The 27,584-nt window shown below is 47.8% G+C and overlaps 1 protein-coding gene across 1 annotated transcript in view; it reads right to left on the bottom strand.

Annotated features, from left to right (window-relative positions):
• Nucleotides 1–176: 176 nt before the first annotated feature.
• syne1b (spectrin repeat containing, nuclear envelope 1b) overlaps nt 177–27,584 on the bottom strand; it is a gene marked incomplete at its 5' end in the record, with an annotated part of 99,061 nt that continues 71,653 nt past the window's right edge. Inside the window, 44 exon segments of the mRNA XM_080012399.1 lie at nt 177–629; nt 2,275–2,333; nt 3,286–3,378; nt 3,859–4,071; nt 4,174–4,302; nt 4,580–4,780; nt 4,924–5,135; nt 5,280–5,406; nt 5,977–6,101; nt 7,272–7,340; nt 8,102–8,429; nt 8,901–9,092; nt 9,420–9,557; nt 9,908–10,090; nt 10,387–10,537; nt 10,661–10,848; nt 10,961–11,123; nt 11,268–11,434; nt 11,960–12,118; nt 12,959–13,114; nt 14,556–14,681; nt 14,851–15,045; nt 15,284–15,518; nt 15,743–15,837; nt 16,408–16,555; nt 16,760–16,914; nt 17,012–17,158; nt 17,580–17,762; nt 17,918–18,122; nt 19,356–19,489; nt 19,833–20,003; nt 20,152–20,307; nt 20,437–20,592; nt 20,809–20,985; nt 21,681–21,830; nt 22,018–22,200; nt 22,564–22,696; nt 22,999–23,195; nt 23,599–23,730; nt 24,939–25,112; nt 26,070–26,270; nt 26,421–26,540; nt 26,680–26,781; nt 27,147–27,356. Of these exon segments, the coding sequence (XP_079868525.1) occupies nt 377–629; nt 2,275–2,333; nt 3,286–3,378; nt 3,859–4,071; nt 4,174–4,302; nt 4,580–4,780; nt 4,924–5,135; nt 5,280–5,406; nt 5,977–6,101; nt 7,272–7,340; nt 8,102–8,429; nt 8,901–9,092; nt 9,420–9,557; nt 9,908–10,090; nt 10,387–10,537; nt 10,661–10,848; nt 10,961–11,123; nt 11,268–11,434; nt 11,960–12,118; nt 12,959–13,114; nt 14,556–14,681; nt 14,851–15,045; nt 15,284–15,518; nt 15,743–15,837; nt 16,408–16,555; nt 16,760–16,914; nt 17,012–17,158; nt 17,580–17,762; nt 17,918–18,122; nt 19,356–19,489; nt 19,833–20,003; nt 20,152–20,307; nt 20,437–20,592; nt 20,809–20,985; nt 21,681–21,830; nt 22,018–22,200; nt 22,564–22,696; nt 22,999–23,195; nt 23,599–23,730; nt 24,939–25,112; nt 26,070–26,270; nt 26,421–26,540; nt 26,680–26,781; nt 27,147–27,356 (7,191 nt within the window). The 3' untranslated portion in view covers nt 177–376.

Consider the following 27,584-nt stretch of genomic DNA (forward strand, 5'->3'; position numbering starts at 1 on the left):
ATATGCCATGCACAGTCATTTCAGCTCAAACTCGTTCCTTCATCCAGCTGATATGATTTTTTTTTCTTTTCCATTCGTAGATGTTGTTACACGGGAGACGCGTTTTTTATTTTTGTAAATCGACACAGGAATGAACACGATGTAACAGTCGGATGCTTGATCCTACGCGCCGCACAACAAGGGGTTAACAGGACGGCAGCTTCTTATTTCTGCTCTAGAGACACGCGCCAGCGAGACCGGTGCTTTTCTACCAGGCGACAGCTCCTTAGACGGCGATAAAAAAAAGTTATATTTAAATGTCGGGGTCAAACTGGGGGTCCGGGACCGGGGTTTCGCCGCGCCCGACGGCCGCCCCCCGCCCCCCCGCGGCTCCGCCTCACACCGGAGGAGGCCCGTTGGTGTAGCTCAGCATGGGGTAGAAGGAGTGGGCGAAGTTGTTGGACTGGACGCAGCTGTAGTCCTCCACCGACATGGGCAGCAGGACGGCGAGGCCCAGCAGCAGCAGGAGGAAGAGCTGGAGGGGCAGCGCCACCCACAGGGCACGGCGCAGGAAAGACGACGGGGGGCCCGGCTCCCCCGGAACCTCGGCCTCAGAAGGGGAGGAAGCGGACCCAGCGCCGCTGCGAGACCTGCCGCGGACACACACCACAGGACAGAGCGCCCGCTCGGGTTCAGCGCCGGGGACTCGTTTTTTTTTGGTGGGGGGGGGGGGGGGGGGGTCACCGATCCCTCAGTGTCGTCAGCAGATTTGCTGTTTACGCGGCGGATTGGGTTTTATAGATTATATTCGACTTTCCAATTGAATGAGTTGAATCTAACAAACAAATTTTCTGTGGTGTATTTGTTGTTTTGTTTTTTTTGGTGTGTTGTTATTTTTTTGTATTTGTTGGGCGCCAATTTTTCAATCCAAATAAGACGTCGGGGCAACGGCGACGTTCGTCCCAGTGACACCGCTTGGTTCACACCCGAAGGCAACGTTTGGGACAAAACGCTCGACGTCGGTGAGCTCCACACCGACCGACGTGGAGTTGACAGGGGAAGGAGGACACATTTACGAAGACAGTCACAAAACAGCCGCTTCTCCTCAAGGCATAAACACAGTACGTCCTACCACACAAAAAACACAGTGTGTGTGTGTGTGTGTGTGTGTGCGTGTGTGTGCGCGTGTGTGTGTGTGCGTGAGCTGGCATTCCTAGGGTTTAAAGACAGCAGGGCATGCTGGAGGGAGAAATGTAAAATACAATCGTTTTTAAAAAGCTCTCCGCTAAAGGTCTGGATCCGGGTTGAGAAATGCAAAGCATGCCAAGGCAGGAGCACAGCAATTACAACAGATTGTTACACAGGGTAGTTCAGCTCAGGTTTCGTTTCAGTTGTTGTTTTTTTTCCTCAATTGTACCGTTATTTGCCGCTTGAATACTCCGTGGTACAAACAAACGTGTCCGTTTTCCGGCCTGGAAACCGAGACGGTTTGAGGGGAATGTTTTAGCGTGAAGCTCGCGAACACCTACCCCCGGAACACAGGGACTCCCGTGGGTTTTTATTTTTCTTATTAGGGAGACAGAGAGGCCCTGTGTTCCTTTTAATTCCATTGCACGTGAGCTAACGCTATGTGCCCCAGTTGCCACGTCCCAAATGGAGACCGGAGCGGATGAGGGGAGGAGATGGCGGATAGTCGGCGAGAGAGAGAGAGAGAGAGAGAGAGAGAGAAAAGAAGAGTGAGAAGAGGGTAATGTCACACATGAGAGAGAGAGAGAGAGAGAGAGGGTGAGAGAGAGTGAGCGAGAGAATAAAACAGAAACTGCAGCCTTTGCATTGTTCATTGCAGACATTTACTGGCTCGGCAATTATTATTATTATTTTATTTTTTTCAGAGAAAGGGTGTGAGCGCGCCGGGTCGCGAGCGGGGGTAAAGAGAGCGTTAGATAAAGAGAGGCGCTGGGGTTACACTCTGGTTAGCCATAAAGCAGCAGCCGAAAGGCACCGACAGAGAGGGGGGCCCCGCGGCGTCCCCCCTCACTCCGTCGTCAATCAGCTCGCCGTAGCGTCCGGCCCTACACAGTGTCTAGACGTGGAGAAGATGATGGAAATCATTTTCATGAGCTGCTTCTATGGCACCAGCGTTCAAAGACTCTAACTGAGCTTTGAAAGGGTTTGTTTTGGGGGGTCTGAGTCAAGGGGGAGGGAGGGTGTTAAACATGAGTAGGCCTCCAAGTGCATCATGGGATGATGAGTTCCATTATCTTCTGGGAGTGCTAGAAACCAACAGACAGGTACCTGTGGTGTGGACTGCTCACAGAGGGTCCAGGGTGTGACAGACTACTTTTGCCCCGTTGCTGTTTGCAATGAACAGGGGGGAGGGGGGGGGGGGGGGTAAAAGAAAGAAAGTATGTTTCAGTCCAGGCAAATGAAGACAAAGCTACCGATGAAAGAAAATCCCCGAAACGAAAGAGGAAAAAACAGCAACATAATCGTGAGGGCGACGGAGAGTAAAGCGACGGTGTCGGGGGCGGCCGGCTTTTTCAAAGCGGAGAACGACTTTGAAAGCGCCCGGCGTTGTCATGTCGCAGACAGGCTGGACTCGTGACATGTCAGCGGTGGCTCGTGACATGCGGCGTGGGTCGCTTTGGGAACGGACGCGAAGCAGCATGCACGTCATGAGAGCACGACTGCGCTTATTTGGATTGATCAGGAAACAAGTGGGAATAACAATTAAAAAAAAAATATCGATTTTAAAATGTCACCCTGGTAAGGGGGGTAAAAAAATACAAGTAGTTCCTCTGGGCTCATTGTAATAATAATAATTCATGAAACCCAAACACTTAGCTCCACCCTCCTATTTCACTTGGAGCAGTATTAAAGAGCCAGGATTCCTCAGAAATAATAAAATAAATAAAATAATAAACTAGATTAAAGAGGAGAACTGAGGATATTTGGATGGGAGCTACGACCTAGTGGCGGGAGTTTTCCGTGAATTTTCGACGTGATGACGACTACCGGGGGGTTGAACTGAAAATAAGAATCCGACGTCCGATCAAACAAAAGAATAAAACCAAGGAGGGGGGAGGGGCCGGGGGTTCTGTATCGGTCTGCTGGGATTCAAACCGGGAATGAACAGCGTGCGAGAAGAGTAAAAGGCTTTGAAAGGAGGTTGAGAGGAAGGTGTGTGAAGAGGCTGGTGGAGGAGGTGGGGAGAGGTCTTGGGATGGCGGGGGTGGGTCTGGCTTTGGGGGGCGAAACCCACGTCCGGTTTACGTAACCGCGTGGGCCCTCGGGCGAATACATTACCGATCGCCGCCGACTCGGCGTGCTCCTTCCAGACACCGGGCTGAGGGAGCCCGAGGTGTCCAGCTCATCGGCCGACGACCAGGAAGACAGATCCTGACGGAGGCGGGGAAAAAAAAAAAAAAAAAGGTCGTCACGCTCGCCTTGGAAAGCTGAAGCCGTTTAGAGATTCTCTGCGGCACTCCCTGCCGGAAAGCAACGACTCAGCAGCCACGGAGCCACAACCATATTTTTTTTCGCTTCAAGTGACTTCATTTTGCATTTGTTGATTCCCGGTCAAAGCAACGCAGCTTCCGCCTTCTCAAATGGAATCAACGAATGACACGTGGTACCGTCATCGTCATCGGGGCCAGGGGGTTTAAGGTAGGTTTCTCACCATGTCGTCACAGATTTTCCCAAAACTCAAAAATGTAGACAATATTAACGATCAGAAAATGTGAGCTATCGTGGAAATGTAAAACGTGCGTGCTGGCTGGTAAACGGGCTGGGTTGACTTGGTCCTTTAAACAAAGTGCACTCATGAACCTTACCCCTTCCCTGCGGACACCAGCGGTCCGCCGTCACTGAGCTCCGTACCTGCTGACTGCTGGTGATGTCCAGGATCTTGGCTATCTCCCTGAGGTCCCTGGTCACCTCCTTCAGCAGCAGCTTGAGCCGGTTCCCGATGACGTGCACCTTCTCCTTGGCCTCCAGGCAGTCGCTGCCCTGGGAGTTGACCAGCAACTGGAGGGACATGTCCTGGAGCAAGGCCACCTTCAGCTGAGAGTCCAGCAGCTCCCGGCGGATTTGCTGCGAAAATTTAAATATACAATAATAACAATTATCAATATCCTGTCGATATTGAAATGAAATGCGTCGCGACGTGACCAAAGAAAAGGGTGAAACATTCACCGTGAGGGTTTTGTGGTGCTCGTGGAGGGTGTCACTGTCCTGAACGGGATCGATGGGGACCACATCGTTCCTTCTGCGATCGATATTCTCCAGCCACAGCAGCAGACCGTGACTCATCTCGTGGAAATCCTAATTATCACAATACCAATCAGAAGGTTTGATAGCATGCAGCCATTTTTTTTTTTAAGGCTGGCCGAGTCAGTGCCATCCTTTATATCTCTCCTTAAACTGTACTCATATCGGAAACCTTTATCCCATAGCTATCCCCTCCATCCAGGCGAGGAAAAACAGGTAAAAATAAAAAACCTTGAGTAGGGGTCACGAAAGGAGGGATCCCCCTTCCAGGACAGCCAGGTTGCACATGTTATGATATGCTACGTGGATTAACTTGTGGCGGGCCGCCTACCTGACACTGCATCAGGGCTTCCTGAAGCGAGGACCTCCACTCCTCCAGCGAGTTGCCCAGTTTGTCCCAGTGGATGTTCATGTCTTTCAGCTTGGCCTGCAGCTGGCGGCTCTCCTCCGAGTCTGACTGCACGAACTCTGCGCTGCACAGGTTGATGGACATCACGATGGCCTTCCGCTTGTCAAAAGACTTCTGTAGCTCCTGCAAGGAAACAACGTTGTGATTGATCTGTTTACTTGCACGGTAACGTCCTTCCGTACTCTACGTGAGGAATTCGGCCCATCCCGCGTCCCTGCTAAGCAGTGAGGGTTTCGGCGGCCGGCAGGACCGAGGCCGCGGCTCACCTTGAGCTTCTTGATGTGCAGCTCGATGGTCTGGATGTCGGTGCTGAGGTCCAGCCTCCGCTGCTGCTCCAGCTCCTCCTCCGCCTGGCCCAGCCACGCCCACACGCTGCTCAGGTCGGAGGTGAGCTGCTGCCACTGCTGCTGGCTCTGCTTGGTGCGCAGCTCTTTGCTGAGGTCCTGAGCCTGCAGCAGCTCCCAGCGCTCAATCACCCCTAGGGTTCCGCGCAGGAAGTCGGGGTTTCAACGGGGTCATCAAAATGTGACGCTCGATTTCTAACTCTTTCGCCGCCCTTTCAGCTGACCGACACTGAGTTTAAAAAAATTTCAAAAAGAATTTTTTTGGAGCAGACGTTTACCTGAGGTTTGAGACTCAGAGCTGCTGGGGTCCGCCAGACCGGACACGGTATCCTCCTCCTCCTTCAGCTCGACGCCCATCCGCTTGACCGTGTCAATGCTGCCCCGACACTCACCCAGCAGCCGCATCTACAGCAGCCAACGAGAGCACAACGAGTCGCTGACATACCGGGGTTTGATAGAATGAGGGAAAAACCTTTCGTTCTCACTGAGGGCACGCTCTGACTTTTAAGCGCGCCCTGTTTACAAGACTAACCGATGGAACAACAAATACAACAGTCAAAAGACATAAAAAAAACACTCAGGTATTCACGCAGGATAAAATTCAAACAGCGGTAGTGTTACATCATTTGGAAATGAACATCATTAGGATTATTTCAGACAAAGGCTACTATAGTACACTACAAAACCAGGTAAGACCTGCTCACTAATGAGGTTTTATCGTGTCGGTTTAATGAAATGCTGATATTGGAGGGTGGCTCCACAAAATAATTCTGATAGACGCCGCGTATTTTAAGACATGATGCGTCGACAAAAACCTACTTGTATTTTTTTTGCGTATTACGTTCATAGAGCCTGCATATCAGCAAAGATCCAGAAAAATCACCCCTAAACACCACGAAACAGACATAACGCACACCTTACACAACCTTTTTTTTGCGGTAGGGTAAGGGAACGCCTTAGGAGACCATTACTCACATATCCCATATAGGAGGTGTCTAGCTCTGCGCTGGTGGGTGTGTGGCTGCGGACTCGCTCTGCTTGAAGGAGGAAGCGGCTGCTTTCCAGCGCCTGAAGGTTGGAGTCCGTGGAGCCGACCTCCCCTGTTGACAAAGCCTCAACTGTAGGTGACTGAAGACAACGCTTCTAAATCGGGCTCAGGTGCGCCGCTTGGTTAATGTGACGTTGTAGTTATAGGATAGGTTTACCATTTTCTTTGTAACCCAGACCTCATCCGTATCACTGTTCATCACACAACTTCGCTGAGTGCTTCACTATTGAGAAACTTACCACTCTGCCGCAGCTTCTCACTGAACTACTGTAGCTCACAACTGAAAGCAGTCCAGTGGGGCAAATGTTTAAGCCTGAAGTCGGACAGTCTTTAAATGTTGTACTGAAAATGTCCCAAACTCGGCATTCAACGCAGTTTTAGGGTTTTATTAGGTTTTGTGTACTTTCACTTTGCGCTGCAAATCAGCTCCTTTGGCTCCGTCGGTTACCGTAGCAAACTAGAAACAGGAAGGTGCGTTGCTTCCTACTGGCAACCAGCTGCAGCCAACTTTGGATATACTGTGGCACTTGCAAAAAAGTACTTTTGAATAAGCTGTGATACTACTTAAACGGTTGTCCCATTGGACTGCGTTTTACCACAGTGAGAAGCTGCAGCGGAGTGGTAAGTGTCTCACGAGTGAAGCGTTCAGCGAGGTTGTAGCTATGAACAGTTATAGATGATGGGAACCAGCCTTTTCAATAAGGGTTGAACAACAGAGAACCTATCCTGTAAGACGGGAGCAGTGTGTTTGTGTTTGAAGACAGGTATTGTGATCCTCAAACACAGAGAGTCGGAGAGATGTGAGAAACACCATGCGTTTTTTTCCTGAGACACACCGTGGCATTTGAAAAGAAGAACCGGGTTAGAAACAGCACGCGGCACGCTACAAGTCAAACAAAACTAAGGAAAAGAGGAGGTTAGACAGAAAAAAAAAAAAAGGGTTAGGGTGAATTCCATCTCACCAACTCTCAAATTGCTGAGCGGCTCTGGATGAATTCGGTGAACATGGAATTGACCCTACAAATCCCCCGTGTTAGGAAGTGTTGCCGTTGGTTACGGTGCCTGCTTATGAGCTCAGGGTGGGTGTAGAGAGAAAGTAAATCAAAATAAAAGCATAAATCCAACGTCCAGGCTCTAAGAAAGACTTCACTCGGAGTGCAGTGGTCTTTTTTTTTTTTTGGCCCCAAACACCCGTGACATGCTGGGGTCTAATGTTGCCTACCAGTGGAAGACCTCAGAGTCTTTTCTGTTAGTTTAACATAGTCCTCGGGACTCTCAGGAATCACTACATCTGGAAGAAACATTGTACAGCACATACATTCAGCACACTCAGATCAGGCCGGAGGCTCTTCAAATGAAAAAGACAATTTCACATTCTTGTTTTGGATCAGACTCTGTGATAAATGTTTTTGCGTTTCTCGTCGTTCACATAAATCAGCGGTTAAGGATCCACTCATAAAGGTTTCACACAGCTCGGGTCAATAGAATGTGTACAAAAAAAACAACCACCCTTCAAAGGGATGCTCCGGTTCTCCATATGGAGTCTCCATGCATGCTCCATGCTAACTGTGAATGCAGGGCTGCAGAGAGGATCAGCTAGCCTAGCTCCTGTGAAACTAGAGAAATACATCTTTCAGCGTCTCGAGAGCTATTTAAACGATGCATCGTCATTATGAGTTAAAATAATACCATGAAAGAGAAGAGATCTTACTTTTTAATGCAGCTATAAAGAGAATATACCTTTAATCTTACAATTGTAATGCTTGTTTCTTCCCAAAAAACTTTTTTTTACCAGCAAAAAGCATCCATACCTTGACAATGCTTTACTGTATGACTAGTAGTCCTAATATCAAACAGACTTATTTATTTCTTGTTTTAATTGTATGAAACACTACATACAATACTTATTGCACTTGTTTTACCAACTTCAAGTACTGCTCCGTCATGTGTGACTCATTGTAATGTGTAGCAAACCCCACCTTTGTGCCACCATACGTGTGTGTGCGTGTGTGTGTGCATGCGTGCGCATGTGCGCATGGTCTCTGGACTGACCTGACAAGGCGGAGGCAGAGCGCTGCGGGAACTCGCCCTCCTCGCTCTGCTGCTCCCGCAGGGCCCTGCTGGCGCTCTCCAGCCCCCGGCTCAGGTCGTAGTCGTGGTCCCACTCCAGGGGGATGGAGTCCACGCTGGCCGGGGTGTCCCTGCCCGAGCGCTCCGCCCGGAGCGGCGCCGCCAGGGAGGCCGAGCGGCTGGAGGAGGGCAGGGGCGACAGGAGGCCGTCCCCCAGGCGCTCGCTCCACGGGAGGCTGGACAGGTCGCAGGGCTCGTCCAGCTCCAGCTCGCGGTCCGACAAGGAAACCTCTGTGTCGTCGTCCGTCAGCTGAGGGGGCGAAAGGACAAACGGTTGCGGTCGCTTCAAGAGGAGTCTGTTTCGCTCCTGCGCCGTCGTGGGCGATTAATCTGCGGCCAACGCAGCGGGGCTGCTATGCGTTCAAAGGTGGAGTCTAATGTCTGCCTGACTATCCACCTTTGATTTCTACCTTTTATGCATTGGTTTGTTTGTCAACGTGATGAGACATAACACTGATAACTACCCATCATGCATTGTGTTCTAAGTTCGAAACTTTGAAACACTTTGAAAGACAGTGGACGCTCCAGGGCACACAGGCACATAGCCAGCCACAGAAGCACACGTGACCACACATAAAAATACCAACGGACCTCCTCTTATGCAAGTTATTTATTTCAGCACTTAAATATGATTCTCCTGCGAGACCACTTGCAGCCAAGGTTAAATCAATTCAACTTGATTTCATCATAGCCACCGTATATATTTAATAACGGCTCTTACAGGAAGGCGGATGAGCTTCTTGTAGTAGCGCTCCACCCGTCCAAACACCTCCTGGCAGTAACGCTGCAGCTCCTCCAGCTCCTCCTCGATGACGGCCGCGTCCATGGGCTCGCTCTTCTCGATCAGCGCCTCTCCCTGGTGGAAGATCTGCTCGATCTTGGGCGTGGTCAGAGAGATCTCCTGCTGGAAGGCCTGAAGACAGTGCAGGGACAAGCGTTTTCGCTCAGCAACCCGGGCAGGTCGTCGACTTATTGAATGAGACCGGGTTTTATTTCAAATAATGTTGTAGCGGTTAGCGATGATGGATGCCCTGACCCACGGGTGGGATGGATTTTGAAAGAAGCTTTTAACTGGCTTATTCAGAGTACTCCATATTAGATCAGTACTCAGAGTGTCTGCGTGTTCAGAAAGTCAAATAAAAGCATTTGAGGTAAATTTAAACCCAGGGCTTTGGAGCTGGGACGCCGTTCCAAATGCCGCTGAATCCGGGCTGAAAGGAGGCCGGGGAGGAGTCCTCACCCTGAGCTGTTTGATCTTGGCCTGAATGTCGCACTCGGAGAAGTGCTCGATGTTGGTGAGCTGCAGGTCCATTTCTGTGAGCCACACCAAGATGCTGTCTCTGGCCGTCTCAAACTCCTCTCTCTGACTGATAAAGTGCTGCAAGACAAGTAAAAAGAGCGACACTTCGATTGGTCACGTGTTCTGCGAACGCGTGCTTCACACACACATACATGCCACATGCATTGCATTTTATATATGTGCATATGTTTTGCAAACCGGTAAATTATTTTAGCAAAAAAAAAAAAAAAATCGATTCTGTGCACAATAAATCTATTTGCATGTTTTCTATTATCCGTATTAACGTGACGTAATACTCATATGCCCTCTCAAAAAAACAGCCTCTCTCATATGAGTATTGCTCGTCAATATGGATAACAATTGATGTGCTTGCAAAATATATTTTTCCGTGCTCAAAATCTCCCGTCAACATCAAGGACAAAATCCACCTTGAGCCTGCGGAGGATGGACGTCACCCTCTTCTGCAGGTTGTCCCACCGCTGGTTGGCGTCGTTGGCCATCTCCCTCAGGCGGCAGGAGGCGTCGGTGCGGTTCTCCCTGGCGAGGCGCCGGTACTGCTTGTTGATGAACTCGAGCTGGGTCAGGCTCTCGTGGACCTGCCTCTGGAAGGCCTGAAGCATCGCACAGAGGAAGACGTTCACTTACCAGAGGCCTGTGTATCAACACTTCTGGGGGAGGGAATTCCACACGTGGCCAAATGTAATACTACCATTTTAGATTTACAATTTAGAAATGATTGTATTCTCCTCACTCAAACTCAATGTATATGCAAATTCTAAGGATAAAGGATTTCAATTCAAATTTTTTTCTTTTTTTACGGGACAGCAGATTTGGGTCATTGCACTGTGATGTAAGGAGAGAGAATAGTCATTTGGCATGCATTAAAATAGAGACGCAGTAAGCATACCTCAAATCTCTTCAGTTCTTCCTTGGCCACAGTGTAGAGCACGCCGGAGGAGTTGGCGAGCGCGGCAGTCCTTTCTGAAGTGGCCAGCCACTCCTCGAAACGCGCAAAGTCGTCTAAGAACTTCTGCCATAATCTCCATGTCTCCTCAATCCTGTCAGAGGAAACAATGTAGAGTGGCATCAGAGGTATAAATGGTAAACGTTTTTGTACAGCCCTCTGTACAGTCCCACATTCGCTTGAATAGTTTGAGGCCCCACTGGCCCCGGCTGCTTACTTGAGTCTCCTCTGCATAGACAAGGCACAGATGCTCCTCCAGCGGCGGTCCAGGCTGCGCGTGGCCTGCTGGATGGAGTCGCACTCGGCATCGGTGGCGCAGGCGTCGCAGTCGTGCAGCAGCACCTCGCACAGGTTGAGCACCGACGCCACACCCGTGCTGTGCTTCTCTATGTCGCGCTGCAGCTCCTGCAGAGAAGAGACGGAGCCGGAGGGGAAGGGGTCTTCATCACTTCAACAAAAAACTTGTGAATGCTGTATATCTTAACCGGGGGGCGGTGGGTCCGGGGCGGAGTGCTACCTGCTGCAGGTCCAGCTTCCGCTGGATCTCCTGGCAGTCGCAGGTTTCGTACGCGATGGGGTTGGACAGCTCCGTCTCAATGTGAGCCAGCCAGGAGCGCAGGCTGTTCATGTTCTTGTCCAGCTGCTGCACGGCCACGAGGGTTTCCCTCAGCTTCTTCACCCTTGGATACGATTAGCGAGACTCGTCAGATTCATCTCCCCGACGGACGACGGTACAAAAACAGTTTCTGCCTTTTACCAGCTGAAAGCATTTTTATTCCGTGAGCCAACTGGAACCCGTTCAGGGGAGCCGCGCCAGACCTCACCTGGCTCCGATGAGGTCCAGGAGATGCTGCCAGCGGTCGCCGACCTTCCCCAGCTTGTGCTCTATCTCGGAGGCCTTGCTCTGGTGGCTGGCCCGGGCCAGGCGCTCCCCCAGCTGGTTCAGCTGCAGCTTGTTGTCCTCGGCCAGCGCGATCTCCTCCTGGTAGTCCTGGGATCAAAGCGCAAACTGACTGACACACCGACTCAACCTCGGAGCGCGGCGTTCCGTGACGCGTGAACAAAACGAGGTTTGGGTCAACCGAAGCGTGAGCCGTTTGAAGTTCATTCACATAATGTTAGGAATTTAGTTGAACCTGCAATCACAGGCGCGTGATGTTCACAGATGATACACCGTCCGAGATGCAAAACGGAATTAAGCAGGAAATACGATGAAAGCCACTGGAGTGTACAGAACAACCTCATGTTTGTCAGTCCTTTTTTTTTTTTTAATCTGTTTCTGCTTCTGTTTTTTTTTTAATTCCAAAGACAATAAAAAGATTTGATTATTTTTATTGTCTAATTGTTTAGTGAACTGGACCTTCGCCCAAAAATGGCAATTACCGAAAAGGTTCAGTGGAACCGATGCATATAGAAATGATGCGAGATGAAACAACACGTTGTGATAAAAAAAAACGAAACGATAGCAACACCACTCACGGGGGGGTGGAGGGGGGAGGGGGCAGGTTGTGTTTACCTTGCGCAGCTTCTCGATCATCTCCTCGATGCTGACGTCTCCGTTCTGCGACACCTTGCTCTCCATGTTGGTCAGCCACTCGCACAGCTCCTTGTACTTCTCACTGAAAACGCTCCACTCGTTCAGCTTCTCACTCACCTGCTGCCTGCGCAGGGACAGCTGTGTGCACGCCCACACAGAAACCCAATTCACATTAATCCAGAATAATGATATTAACGTTGTTAAACCAACCAAGTCTGACTGAAAAATGTGGACCTCGTTTTAAGTTAGAGTTCCTTTTAAGGTAAATAAGTGAAGTACAACATTTCAAAGGCAGCAGCGATGTGGAGACATCTCAGACGGCTCGCGGCTCATTTCCGGTGTGCGCCGTGTGTCTGCTCTGCACAGGATGCACCAGAGAAGAATCTAGATCCTGTTTGGTATTGAGGTTTAACACTACGACTTCCTCCAGGTCTTAACAGCAACTGCAGACAGTATGATGAGTAGATATCACTAATACAATTGATCAATGCCAGGCAGTCCACTTTTACCTTGACGCTGCTGAGATTTCAAGCTCTCAAAGCAGGCAGTCTGCACTAAACTCTGTATTTAGGAAAGAAATATCCCTCACCCCCAGACCTGTCAATCCACTCAATGAATGAACATTCATCAAAATATCTTATACTCTTAAAATAAAAAAACAGTCCACAAAACATTGTATTATTACAGCAAAGAAAGAACATGAAAAGTCTGTCCATCATTTTAAAAAGTTTCTTAAGTAAGTACGTATCTTCTCCAATCAAGCTGAATCACCTTATACACAAAGATCTATTGTTTATTTCAAAGATCTCACAGGTTTTCTTCCCGTTTCTTCGGGTCTTTCCAAAATCCGCGCATTAGAGGAGTCGCCAGAATCGGGATCAGCATATTTTTTATTCGCTGGGCCTGATTGCACAACCAAGACCAGGAGCCGTGTGGTTAAGATTTGGCTGTTTGTGCGGTGCGCGACGTGCACGGTACCTGATGACATATCTCCTCCCACTGTCTGTGCAGCAGCTCGATGCGCTCCTGCAGGACGGACAGATCCTCAGCGCTGATGTAGCAGGACAGCGACTGCCTCAGAACAGTCAAATGGGCCAGGTCCTCCATCCAGCCGTCGAACGTGCTCTCCAGCTCCTGTCAGTGGCCATGCAAATTGTTGTACGAATAAGATGTCAATGTGAAGGAATTGTCGACGCAGTTGATAATTGGCTTCGATCCTGGAAGAATGTCAAATCGGAGGTCAAATCAGATGTGCTCTTTTTGCTGAGGGATGTTTTCAGAGAGGAATTTTGTCAGAATGGTACACTGCCTAGTATTTGGAAAATATTGATTCAAATAATTGTGGAGCATGAAAAACGACAACAATAAAAGAAGTGTCGCTGATGGTGACGCCTCGGTTCGGGACCTCCGAAAGCACTAATAAAGTCTTGATCGTCCTGGTTGGTTGGTTGACTATGGGGAGAACGCAGACTCCTTCCTCACATTTTAATCTAATGACACAAAGGAGGTCACAGCATAAACTCACAGCGGACAAAGACCCTTTGTGCTGGCCATGAAACCATGTTTTACATCGAAATTTAAAGGCCAAAAATGTATTCTCCGCGAGACCTTTATTATTATTTTTTTAAATAGATTTATATTCATTTATGATATTCTTGCATAACGTTTGCAATCTTCACTGTCGTGCCAACCTGCCAGATAAATTGCTGGTTAGGTTGAAGCGAAGCGCTTTGAAGTGAACAGGGTCTATTCATTGTTGGGAAATGTTTAATGGCCTTGATGGGAGGGGTGTGTGTTATTAGATCAAACCCAAACACACAAAATCAAATCTTCCGTAATGCTGTCCTGTAACACGGAAAATGAGGTGTGCTGTTGTCAAGGGCACGTCGGAGGGACCTCAGGTGACCAGGCTGGTAACTTTTAAACAACTCCGCGTGGATTTATTTTCAGCGTAAGAAAAGCTTTTCAAAGGTGTCATTGGCGAAATAGGAGGGGCCATTCATTTCCTATTGGAGACATGTGACGTGTGAAACATGTGAAATCTGAAATATAAAAGTTTATCCTGGTCCGAGGAGGGAGATGTATGATGTAGCATCGATTATTAAAAGTTCATAATGCAAAAACCCTGATTTGTTGGATTTCTTAGGCCCCGCACCTACAGCTCGGAGTGAGCCCACTCAAGTGTTTAAACGGAAGTCACAGAAATGATATTGGGCATTTATTTTTTGGAAACTGAAACACAGACCCAGACACAGAAAAAAAATGAACTCATTTGCGAGCATGTCAAGTGATATAGTTTCATTGACTATGATCAACCTCCATCCCCCAACACCCATGCAGCAGAACCCCACCTACTTTCTGAGCAAAATAATAAGGAAATAGCTCAAGACAGCTGTGGAAATTCTGATGACGAATTTAATGCCCCAAGGATCGCTTTTGGAGTTAAAAGGAGCTTTGTTCCTTTCCTTTCTATGATAAAATGAGAAAGAATCATCCAAAATTCTGTCGCAGCAATTGAATTAATTATTCGCCTCAGGCCCAGATGCTGCAAATGGCTGGGCTCAGTGCGCCGTACCTTGCAGCGCATCTGCTCGGCTTGCAGGTCCTCGTGGTGGTCAGGAAGCAGCTGAGAGAGCTGACGTTTGAAGGCTCTCAGCTTCTCCAGAGATCCACCGATGCCTTGCTCACACCGCTCCCAGTCCTGTGTGGCACATGCAAACTGCTCAACGCACAGTTAATGTAGCTTAACGGAAATAAAAAAAATAATAATAATAATTCTTCCGTATGCCATTGCAGAAGCAGCTATCTGCCTTTAACGCTGCATGGGGGGGGGGGGGCAGGAGGCCCTTCCTCACCGACCGACTCACTACCTTTAACAAGGTGGCCAGCTCCCGCTTCTGTTCGTCCAGGGAGACGTTGGCGTGCTTCCAGCGCCCCTGGATGTCGGTGAGCTCTCCCTGCAGGGCAACCTCCGCCCGGGCGTCGGCCGACAGGAGCAGCTGCCTGCCAGCCTCCACCGTCAGGATGTAGCTTCCCTGCTGCCGCTGTAGCACCTTCTCCTTCAGCTGGAGTTGGAACGTGGAGTGACGTCAAGTAAAGCCAAGCTTATATCGCCATTCGTCTGCACCCTTTATATCAGCACAGTAACATATCCCAGATCCTACCATAAGTGTTTCCTGGGCCCACATTTCACATTAAATCAACGGAATTCCAGTAGAAACAACTTATTATTATTTTTATTTTTTTCATTATTATTATTATTATTATAATTATTATTATTATCATTCCGAAAAGTGTGTGTACCTGCAAGGCATCCAGCATGCAACGGGCCTGCTGCAGCGGCATGATGGTCCCAGTTCGGAGGGCCTCTGCGGGGCACGACACCTCCACCAGCCATTTCCGCAGCTTCTCTGCCATGTCGTGATAGCGCTGCCACTGGCGGATCAGACCGTCGATGATGCCACGCCTCTGCTGGGCGCGGCGCACCACGCCCTGCCACTGATTACTCAGCAGCGCCAACTTGAGGTTGAACTCGTCTCTGTGGGAGGCGGGAGAGACGTCGTCATCGTTCTCTGGCATACACAGCAGGGTGTTGGTGAAATGCCTTCAACTGAAGCTTCTCGGAAAGGAAGAAGCAAATGTATTTTTATCACAAAAAAATAAGAGTATATATAAGAAAAAACTTTTTTTTTTTCCTGTGATCTGTGTCTGTGATCTGCATCTCAAGATTCACGATGTAGGTAGAGGGGAAATGGTGTTTACCGGTCGTCTACTTGCCCCTGCTCCAACATCCTCTGCCCATCGCTGATAATTGAGTGCAGGATCTGCTGACGGCTAAACATCTCAGCCTGGAATAACTGTGGAGAGAACATAAACATTTTTATTATTGACGCAAAGGCACGCAAAGGATCGTATGCAAAACTCCACCAAAACCCCAAAGACAAATAACGCAATGACACATTTGATGACTTTGGTTATTTGATTTGTTAGAACAGATTACGGTCGCTGCTCCCCTACCACTGAATTACATTTGTCATGAGCACATCATTTAAATTGTAATGGAAAGGAGATCAAACTCAAATGCTGTACTTAAAAAGATGACTTCTGCCATGTTTGATGTTAAAGATGTGGAGCCAACATGAGCAAGCATAATTCACACGTGCCTCCACAGACCTCACCTAACCACTCCTGGCGAGTATTAGTTGGAAAAAGAAATCTGTTTATCAGCAGTGTGAGGCTGTTTTTAATCCACTTATATTTTCCGCTCTGTTTGTTCTGTTTACCTCCATTATTTCACTTCAGCATCGACTTTGCAAGAAACGGCATTATACATTAAAAAAATAGCAGTATATAATATAAATAAATATATTGTTGTATAAATGATATTATGATCAAGTCATTACACTTTGACATGCTGGCATGTTTACCTCATGGGTCTTCTGCTGCTCAATGAGACTCTGGTAGTTGCCAGAGATCTCCACTGCCAGGTTCTCCTCCGTCTGCACCAGGAACTCCATCCACGTCTCGCACTTCTCCAGGAAGGTCTGCTGCTGCAGCAGGAACGACTGCAGCTTGCTGTGAAGGCACAATATTACTTTAGGGGCTTTTATCTATTTATTTATTTATTTATTTTACAAAGATGTCATTTCAAAACCATTGATGACTGGAAACATTTTTATCTATCTGGCATCTATCGCTCAATGTGCATGCATGTGTGTGTGTGTGTGTGTGTGTGTGTGTGTGTGTGTGTGTGTGTGTGTGTGTGTGTGTGTGTGATACCTGAATCTCTCGGTGGTCTGCCCCGAGGCGGACGTCCAGCTGCGATTCAGGTTCTGCATGCGTTTGATCTCAGAGTCGTTGAGCGGCAGACGGTACCCGAGCTCATTGAGACGCTCCAGTTCGGGAGCCATACTGCTGAACTTCAGCATCAGCCTCTGTGGCAGCACCACCACAAGAAAAACAGCATCAAGGCGCAGACAATACAGCTGGACGACAGACGAAGAGAACTTGCGGGATGAACAGATTTCAGACCTTGAGCTGCTCCATGCGGTCTTGGATGAGTGACAGATCAGAGGAGCCGTTGGGATCCTGGACCTTCAGAGCCTCCTCGGGTTCTGCTATCCAGCGCCCCAAAGCGTCCAGCTGGCTGTTAAAGATTTCGTAGTCCTGGACTCCAGTCTGAAAAAAAAGTACAGAGGTTTCCGATTCAGAATATAATGTTCTCACTTTGACGGATTGATCATACCTGCTTTGAATGGATCCATGGAGATCAAACATAACAGGTAAAACTTTAGAACGAAAACTATTGAAGAAATAACTTACTTTGTGTTATTTTTTTTTCATTAATAACATCATTAATAATAATGTCAGTGAAATGTCTTTAGTTCCTATAAATCCAAGTTAAAATTTACATTAAAATGAGTTGAATGTACACAAATAATATGCTATATTCACTTCCCTCACTAATCGTCGTTTCATAGATGTAAAAAAAAACTTCGTCAAAATGAATTAGGCGCCAGGCTGGACTATCTGACGGTGGATTTCTTCTGTCGATGCAAAAAAACAAAATTGGCCTCTCAGTTAAAAAAAGAACGCTCACCTGCAGCGTGGTGAGCTGTCGGTTGAGTGCCTGCTCCACCGCCGCCAGCCGCTGGGAGAGGGACAGGTGGTCCGACTGCACGGCCGATGCAGCTGAGGTGTCGACCTGCTGCTTCAGCTGTTCTCCCAGCTCCTGGAGAACCTGCAGAGAGGCCTGGACGGGAGCCTGAGACCGCAGGAGCTCCTGAAACAAAACACACATTAATATGCAGTATGAATATGTATGTATGTACAACATGCAAAAGTCTGTACATACAGTGTGCAATGGAAAAATAAAAAACACATTATATACTGCTCATATACCACTGAAATATACCACATTGTTGTGTCCGTACTCACGCTGCACTCCTGGATCCAGTCGGACACTTCCTCGTCAGCGATGTCCCGGCTGCAGGCGGCCTTCAGCAGCTGGTCTGCCTTTTCCTCCTGCAGCTGCACGCTGCTCCAGCTCTGCATGTGCAGCTCCTTGTAGCGCTGCCAGAGCTGCAGCAGCGCCTTGCTGCTGCGCAGACGCTCTGCGATCTCCTCCAGCAGGCCGGTCCATCTGAGCAGGAAGAGGCCAGATGACAACTTTAGAATAATGACAAAATCGATACATGCATACACCGATCAGCCACAACATTAAAACCACCTGCCTAATATTGTGTAGGTCCCCCTGCTGCCAAAACAGCTGTGGCCCGTGGGGGCATGGACTCCACAAGACCTCTGAAGGTGTCCTGTGGTATCTGGCACCAAGACGTTAGCAGCAGATCCTTTAAGTCCTAGAAGTTGTGAGGTAGGGCCCCCATGGATCGGGCTTGTTGTTCCAGCATATCCCACAGATGCTTTATCGAATTGAGATTTTGGGAATTTGGAGGTCAACACTTTGAACTCTTTGTCACGCTCCCCAAACAATTCCTGAGCAATTTTTGCAGAATGGCAGGGAGCATTATCCTGCTGAAAGAGGCCACTGCCATCAGGGTATACCCCTTCAACGTTGCCATGAAGGGGTGTACTTGGTCTGCAACAACATTTAGGAAGGTGCTACGTGTCAAAGTAACGGCAGTAAAATGAAGGACCCAAGGTTTCTCAGCAGAACATTGCCGAGAGCCTCACACTGCCTCTGCTGGATTGTCTTCTTCCCATAATGCATCCTGGTGCCATCTCTTCCCCAGGTAAACAACGCACATCCACATGATCTAGAAGAAAATGTGATTCATCAGACCAGGCCACCTTCTTCCATTGCTCCATGGTCCAGTTCTGACGCTCACGTGTCCATTGTAGGTGCTTTAGGCAGTGGTCAGGGGTCAGCATGGCACTCTGAGCGCTCCCATACGCAGCAAGCTGTGATGCACTGTGTGTTCTGACACCTTTCTAGCACCATTCACTTTTTCACCAATTTGTGCTACAGTAGTTCTTCTGTGGGATCAGGCCAGACGGGCTGGACTTAGCTCCACATGCATCAATGAGCCCATGGACGCCCATGACCCTGTCGCCGGTTCACCGGTTGTCCTTCCTTGGGCCACTTTTGGAAGGTACTAACCACTGCATAGCGGGAACACCCTACAAGACCTGTCGTTTTGGAGATGCTCTGACTCAGTCGTCTAGCATCACAATGTGCTCCTTGTCAAAGTGGCTCAGATCCTTACGCTTGCCCATTTTTCCTGCTTCCAACACATCAACTTCAAAAACTGACTGTTCACTTGCTGCCTTATATATCCCACCACTTGACAAGAGCCATTGGAACAAGATGATCAATGTTATTCACTTCACCCATCAGTGGTTTGCTTGTGCCCACCTTGCATTGACATCCTTCAGGGTGTTGTTGAGGGATTCCGACACCGACGGGTGGCACTCCCTCAGCAGCTGGTGGGTCACGGCACCAAACTTTCTCAGGCTGCTCTCCTGCTTCTCCAGCTCCTCTTGTAAGCTCTTCACAAGTGAGGCACAGACAAGATGGAGGGATGGTTAGGCATTCCGAAGCTAGCAAAGCACCAAGTATTTTCTTTTCTGGTAACTTTGTTAATTACTTTTCCTCAAAATTTAAACTTTATCAAAATATAATAATATTAATTTAATACTCGTCCATACATCTGAGTCAGATTGAGACCTGTGATTATTTACTCTGTGCAGGAAGCGGACAAACATTTTTTCGACACTATTGATTGAGACGAACTGAGGTAAAATTTGTCCATATTACGTGTTCACAGACACACACAGCGATGTTATATTCCTTCAGTGTGATAAATGGCTGGCATACTGCACGGTGACCTACCTGCAGACTCTGCACCTGCAGCTGTACGGCCTCCAGGGACCCGGTGAGGAGGCGGAAGCGGGACACGGAGTACCTCCCCTCCATCAGGTGCCCGTTGATCTCCTCCGAGGCCCGCTTGTAGAGGCTCCACTGGTCCAGCACCGACCTCAGGCTTATGTTCAGCTGCCCGATCTGTAGCAACAGCGAATGGAACAGACTCAGGGACAAAATATGCAGGAACATGAAGAAATAATATGTTTGTTTGTTTGTATGTTTTAAAAAAAAAAAAATTATCATGGGTCACAGTAAAAACGGTGAGAAAGTGGACAGGGAGGCGTACTAAGTGGTCCAGATTGGCCCAGGTGTGATTGACACTCTGGAGAGTCTCCATGACGATGGCGCAGGCCTCGTCTGTCTTGTTCTGGACGAGGGCGCAGCCCTGCTCCTCCACTCTCTCCAGGTCCTTCTCTTTCTCCTTCACCAGCTCCTCCATCTCCTAAAAATAAATAAATAAATAAATAAATAAATAAATAAATAAATAAATAGAATAAATAGAATAAATAGGATCAGAGGCGCTGGTAGGGTGAGCACAGTGCAACAACGGAAAGCATTTGAGAAGCCCTGCCTGGCAGTCTTTGAGGGCGTTCTGCACCGAGGTCAGGTCCTCGATCCGTTTTTTCCGCTTCAGCCGCTCCTCCTGAGACGCCATCCAGGACTTGAGGGCCTGAACGCTGCACTCGTACTCCAGCCACATCTCCAGCAGGCTTTCCAAGAACTGGATCTGGATGACACACCAAACATTGTATCAAAGAGCAGCCAAAAAATAAATAAGCCCTGGCACGAGAGATTTCAAGGAAAAATAAAAACAAGATAAGATAGGAAAAATGTAAATCCCGAAATTTTGATTATTATAAATTCCAGTAAAAGTAGTGAAATCGCATCAGATTATTCTTGAAGCCCTAGGACATCACTTAAGTTAACATCCTCCACGCCTCACCCGCTCTGTGATGCGGCCCTGCAGGATCTGCCAGCGGCGGTTCATGGCTCCCAGCCGCTCTGCAAAGTCAGTCTTATCACTCCGCTTGCTCTCCACATCCTGGGCACTGATCTGCAGCACCGACTGGTTGACGAAGTCCACCGTCAGCTGCTTGCAGCTCACGTCTACTCTGAACCCCTAAAAGTTGGAAAAAAGGAAAAAAATGTTTACAGTCCCAGTTGAAACTGGCCTGTAGCTGTGCCTGGCAGCAGATTGAAAGATTATTCAATAAGGCATTGCAGGCTGGTATAAAGGTAAGTAGTATATATTTGGTACAGGACAGGACAACTTCAGACCGGTATGTAGAAGGATCTTCTCGGATTTCATCGCTCCCGCTAAGCATGAAGGTATAAAGTGTGAGTCTAGCATAAAGTATAAAGAGAGTTGGATCGTCTAGAGCAGGTTCAGCTGAAGGCTTGGGGGTTTGTCACATTTGAAATGTTGACTCTGAGTCAGAAGAGCTTGACACATTTTGACAAAAATAATTATATGGACGATTAAGAAATTGAAAAAATCAAGGAAAAATTAATTAAAAAGACAATTTAACATCAATTAAGGTCAACATTTTTTAAGGTCTAATATTTGCAAAACTAAATCTAAGACATTTTTACGACCTTTTAAGGACCTGCAGACACCCTGGAACAATTGAATTGTAGAAACATAGTATGTCGTTTTTTAATCAGTGTTGCCACAGCAAGACAAAACAAACTAAACTAAAGGTAAACAAACTTTGCTTGGCCATTACAAAAAGGTCACACCAGAGCATTGAACCTAGCAAACAAATGCGGTTGTGCTCTGCAGACCGGTCTGCCCACGGACGTGCGGCTGGATACCTTGTACTTCTGCAGGTAGTCCTGGATGACCGTCGACCCCACCGCACTCTTCAGGTTCTCCTCATCCTCCTCGATGACGTTCTCCATCAGCGACATCCAGTTGAACAGCTCGGCGATGGCGTGCCGAGAGGCCAACTTCTCCATTTGTATCTGAGAACGTATCGAAACCCCATCCCGGTGAAAACACAACGTCAAAAACACCACGCGCGTGCCGCCGGTCCGAAGGCGAGGCTCCCATCTCTGAAGTGGGTATCGGGGCGAAGCGGTGGGGAAGAGTAATCCCATTTTCCCCCGTGGGGCAGCTAAGCCTGTTTGGCCGCGCCGCGTGGGCCGGTACCTGGTGCAGCTTCTCCTGAACCACGGGGATGCGCGTGAGCAGCTCAGCCCACTGCGAGTCGACGCGTGCCAGGTCGGAGCGCAGCACCGCCGTGTCCACTTTCTTCAGCCGCAGCAGCTGGTTGCCCTCGGCGACCACCGAGCTCTTCAGGCAGGATTTTCCCTCCGCTTCCTTGGAGAACTCCTGAGACAGAGAGGGAAACGGGAAACGTCGGCCGGCGTGGAGGACTGATGCAGTACCAGCGTAATATTCCATGTTGTTTTTCTTTTAAACAACTTAAGTCTTACTAGTGAAACTATTTTGCACTTGAAAAGAAGAAAGTCTGAATCAAATTTTATGAGAAAACTGAATTTCCAAAATGAAAGTATTTGCGGCAATTTCGGGCAGGGGCACATTTGGCGCCGCGCAAGCTTTCTGCCAGAACCAGCTGTGACTAACACTTCTGCATCTTTTGTTCAACGCAGTACCGACCAAATGTCTCCCTGCTGAGGATAATAAAGTGCCTGAACTGTGTCCTAACAGATCTATCTCTGCGTCCAGCCTCACCAGGAAAGCGGAGAGATGGTCTCTGACGGTCTCCAGCTCCTGTGGAACTAGCACCGCCTGGGTGTTCCAGTACTCCAGGCGCTCCAGAGCCGACTGCAGCCACTCGTTCAGCTCGACCGACTCCCTCTGGTACCTGGAGAGAGCAGCGGGGAACCCTGAGTAAATCACGTCTTAAAATTCTGTTCCAGAGTCAGACCCTTCCCGTACGGGTGCTATGAAATTTTGCCTTCAATTGACCAATTTTGCTCCTCTAACAATATCGAAATAATACAATCTACAAACACCTTAAGCCACCTTCAGCAGAATGTTTGGGATCATAAAAAACGGAGGTAAATGGCATGTGTGGAAGGAACGTGACAAATATGCAGCTGTAATTCATTTATGCACCCGTTGTGGCTGCTTTAGGATCTTATTTAAATTTCCCTGCGTTCCGACCTGGTCCAGTGTTTGAGGATGGAGTCAAGGCGCTGCAGCTCCTTGTTGACCTTGGTGGTGTTGCTGAGCCAGTGCTCCCCCAGCAGGGTGAGCTGGCTCTCCAGGCCGGGGCAGCACACGGACAGCAGAAGGCGCTTGCCCTCCTCCAGCACCTGGTAAAGCTTGTGCTGGTGCTCCGTCAGCCGCCCCTTCAGGCCCTGAACAGGGAGCAACAACAGGGCAACGGTAAACAAGAGCAGGCACGTGCAGGGGGTGGATTTCCTGGGCGATTTTATCGATGGAAGGCAAGAAAATGTGCACTACAGTACTTTTACTACTAGTCATTTTGAGCCCATGGTTCCTTACGTCTCCCAATTTTACTATGAAACCAACCCCCCTCACAACACTTTGCACATTGCATGACATTTTTGGGAAAAGCTGATGGCGGAGGCAGCCATTCATGTATGCATTTAGGGAGTTTGACGTTTACCTCGACATGCTACCAGGGGGATTGCACCAGCTGACGACCCGCTCTGCCTGCTGAGCCACTGTCAAATACCCCAACTATGACAACTCTGGTGAAACTGAGGTATTTTAGTCACCATTAACTCCAAACCGCACCTGATACAGTGAGATCCTGTCGTTGAGCTTCTCCTCCGTCTCCTCCACCAGGCCGGTGGCGGGGATGCTGCTCTCTACGGCCTCCAGCTGCCGGTACAGGCCCTGGTAGTCCTGGACCAGACGGCACCAGGTCTGACGGAGACGACAACCGCACGCAGGGCAGGATGGGCACAGGGCATCAAGCCGATGTGGGAGACACAGATCACATAGACGTCTTTGATTAAGGCTGCTCTACGCTTTGATTCAATTTATATGGAGATTAGATGGAACATTATTCAACCTCTGCGAGTAAAATTGTAATGCTGAGGATATAGCAAGATAAACGGTTAGCATAGGGAGAAGAAAGATAATACTGCCACTATATAATATAATAATAATAATAATAATAATAATAATAATAATAATAATAATAATAATAATAATAATAACAACAATAATATTAATACAATTACATTTAAAAAGTTACCATTAAGAAAGTAATCATGATTAAAATTATTCTGTATACATACAATTAAGGGATTAAAGTGGACCTATTACCTATTGTAATTTTTACACAATTTAACATAGGTCTCTGGGGTCCCAGTGTCTTTGAATTCTTTTGATGAAAATACCATTCAGATAATGCATTAGAGCCATTCTGAAATACCTCTAAATTAATTTTGTTCCTGACGGCATGAGTTCTGTGAGGCCTTGGGTTTTAAACGCGCGGCTTCTGGGTGTCGTTCTATTTACTCTGTAACTTTCACTGATTTCACCTTATCAGTACACTAAAATCTGTTTCTGAACAAATTTGAGGTGAGAATTAAGCAATCCAGTTACTGAATCTTCACTCATATTAGATCTACAAGGCCTCGTTTAAAAGTTTGTTCCGACTTTTGCTGCCGTGCTCAAAGTTTGAGGAAGAGGGACACCGCACTGCGACGCACCGAGACTCCCGCACACGGGGATTTTTTGTTTCATGTAATCTAATACAACTAATCAAAAAATAAAATAAAATAAATAAATACATCTTCAATAAAAACAGAGAACCGCACAGCGGATGGGATGGATCAGATGACCATCTAAAGAAATCCGTCGCGAGCTTGTGCAGAGAGCAGAAAAAACCTTTGGAAACGGAGCGTTCAGAGCGGTCTGAAGCCTTAGTCTGAACCTTGTCATAAGTTTACATCATTTTTGACACTTTGGCCACGCCTAATGTGCACATCCCACATTATAACATTATATATATATATATGACAGAAAATAAAGAAAAACATAATCGGTCCACTCTAAAGCACAAGTACAGTTGAAATTTGTTTGGACGTTTTTCCTCAAAATCCCTCCGCCTGTCCACCTCTCACCTCCAGGATGCACTCCAGCTCCACCCCTCGGCTGTGGGCCTCCTTCAGGACGTCCTGGGCCTGAGCCAGGGTGTCTTCCAGGGCCTGGCGCTCCTTCGGAAGCACCAGAGCGCTGATCTTCCTGAAGAACGTCTCCGTCAGAATCATATGGGACTCCAAGCCCTGGAAAAACTCCTGAAACACACACGCGCGCTACATTGATGCTTTTTCTATTGACGACAACTCAAAACAAGATTCCCACGGGACAACAATGTGCAGTTGTATTGGATCTGATTGATTGGATTTGATTTTATCTGATCTAATACAATGTGATTTGATTTGAGCATCTTTGGCTCAGTTGCAGCATGCTGTGTATTGGGAGGTCAAAGCAATATCCAGTTTATGCAATACAAGGACAAATCAAGTCATGGACAAAATTCCAGTTATGAAGCGTAAACTGTTGCAATTTTGGAAAGCAATTTCAGTAAAAAGTTTAGGAGTAATCACATTGACCAAGAATACTATAAAAAATGTGTAAAATTGACTTAAATTTCCAGCATAGTAATCCGTTTTGACAATGTCCGGTCCTTCTGATTATTATTCCTGGAAGAAAATAAAATGTGTTATTATTATTGTGGCGGGCTGAGGCGGTGCGGTCAAGCCGCCGCTGCAGACAGGCGTTGCAGGCTCCAACCCCGGGGCCGCTCAGCTGCTGCGGAATGGGCAAATCAACGGAGGCGCTTGGAAATAATTGTGGTATAAGTTGTGTTATCCAATAATTGTATAGTTCGTGTGTTTTCATGTTCCAGATGCCGAAGGGAAGCCGAAAGGCTCAGACAATAAAGAATCGGTGGGCAAGACGTCCACCCTGAGTTCCATGTGGATTTCGGAAATTAGTAATTGGTGTTGGTAGGAAGTGATGCTGCGTTTCATGGGAACTCTAAACATTGTAATTTGTGATTAACACAATCCCATGTATTGCTGCCTGCAGCTATATTTATTATTATAATTATAATTATAATAATAATAATTATTATTATTATTATTATTATTAATAATAATAATAATAATAATCATCATCATCATTTTATTATTATTCATATTTTTTTTATTATTTTACACACTCAAAGTCAACGTCAAAGCCTACTCTACCTTATGCTTGTCCAGCAGACTTTGGACTTCCTCCACGGAGCTGGCGACAATCCTCCGGTCGGCGGCCATCTTGTCCTGCGCCGTGTCCACCAGGTCGGTGAGGTCCTGCAGGGCCCGCTCGTACTGCTCCTTCAGAGCCATGTTCTGGTTCAACCCGCTGCGGCGGGAGCCCACGGTCATCACCAGCTCCTCATAGGAATCCTTTGAGAAACGCGGCAAACACAGGCTCGCGTCAGCGTCTCATCTTTGTAACGCTGCTACAGACAGTTCCTCGCAGAATACTGTCTGCGCGAAACCAAATTCCGTTTTGCATCACCATGAGCGGGTATGAGGCGCCCTTCCTTTGTGTACCTGCAGTTTCAACAGCTTATCGGTTGATATTTGATCTGCCTGCAGAGCTGCTCCTCTGGTTTTGAGCTCCGAGATTCTCTGCTCAAAGTCCTTCAGGCTCTCCTCCGCGTCAGCGATCACCTAAGGCGACATCAGTTTGGGCAAATTACTCAATCCCCCTCTCTGTGCGTGCACAATGCGAGTGTTTGTATATACAGTACAACAGTGAATGCCATATTACCTACTGTACCTTTAGGTGTGCGTGTGTACATAGTCTCACCTCCAGCTGCTTGGAGGCTGCTTTATCCATGGCTCCGGCCAACGTTTGTAGGATCTGGCACTTGGTCTCAATCAAAGCAGTTTGGAGGAGCTGCAACTCCGTCTGTGAGTCAAAAAAAAGGCAATCCATAAAATATAATAACCCCACAAAGCTAACCGACTACCAGCACATTAGGGGTATCACGATTGTCCAAATCCACGATTCAATTAGACCTTCAATTTTAAGGTCACGATTCCATTTCGATTTTTTTCATTTTTTCAGCACTGGCGGCTATGCCGATTGTTAGACTTTCGAGTCTTGATTTGTGAAGAAAAACACTGCAGGCAGCAATGTCAGGAGAAAAATAATAACAAAAAAATATATATATACAATAACAAGAATTATAATTATTTGCATTATTTTCACTTCAATAGAAATGTCAAGTAAGTAAGTAAGTAAGTTGTGCGGGACATGCAGTGGAAGCCGACCTGGTAGGCTGTGAGTTCATGCATCCTGGCCCTCATGTGTTCGCAGCGGCGGCCCAGAGCCCCACCCAGGACCCCCAGTCTGTCCTTCAGGCAGTCCACAGTGTCCTCCAGCAGGGCCCGGTCCCCCTGGTTGAGCCCCGTGGGCCCGGTGAGCAGCGTCTTGCTGTGCCTCACCTCCTCGCTCACGTCTCTGACATCGCTCTCCAACGTCTGCCGAGAGCAAAGCCATTCAGAGACGTCCGTCGTTCCCTCCGGTCGGAACCATTTTGAGATGAACTGTATATCAGCTTGGTACGGTCTTGTTATAACAGGGAATGTGGATTCACAGTAGATCTGAAGGATTTTTGTGATTTTGTCTTCAAAACTAATGTCTTTATCATGATTTGAATACATTCAATTAAAAGTTAGATATTAAGCGATTCAAGATTCAAGAAAAAA

The sequence above is a fragment of the Zeus faber genome (genome assembly GCF_960531495.2).
Source record: "Zeus faber genome assembly, chromosome: 13".
NCBI lineage: Eukaryota > Metazoa > Chordata > Actinopteri > Zeiformes > Zeidae > Zeus > Zeus faber.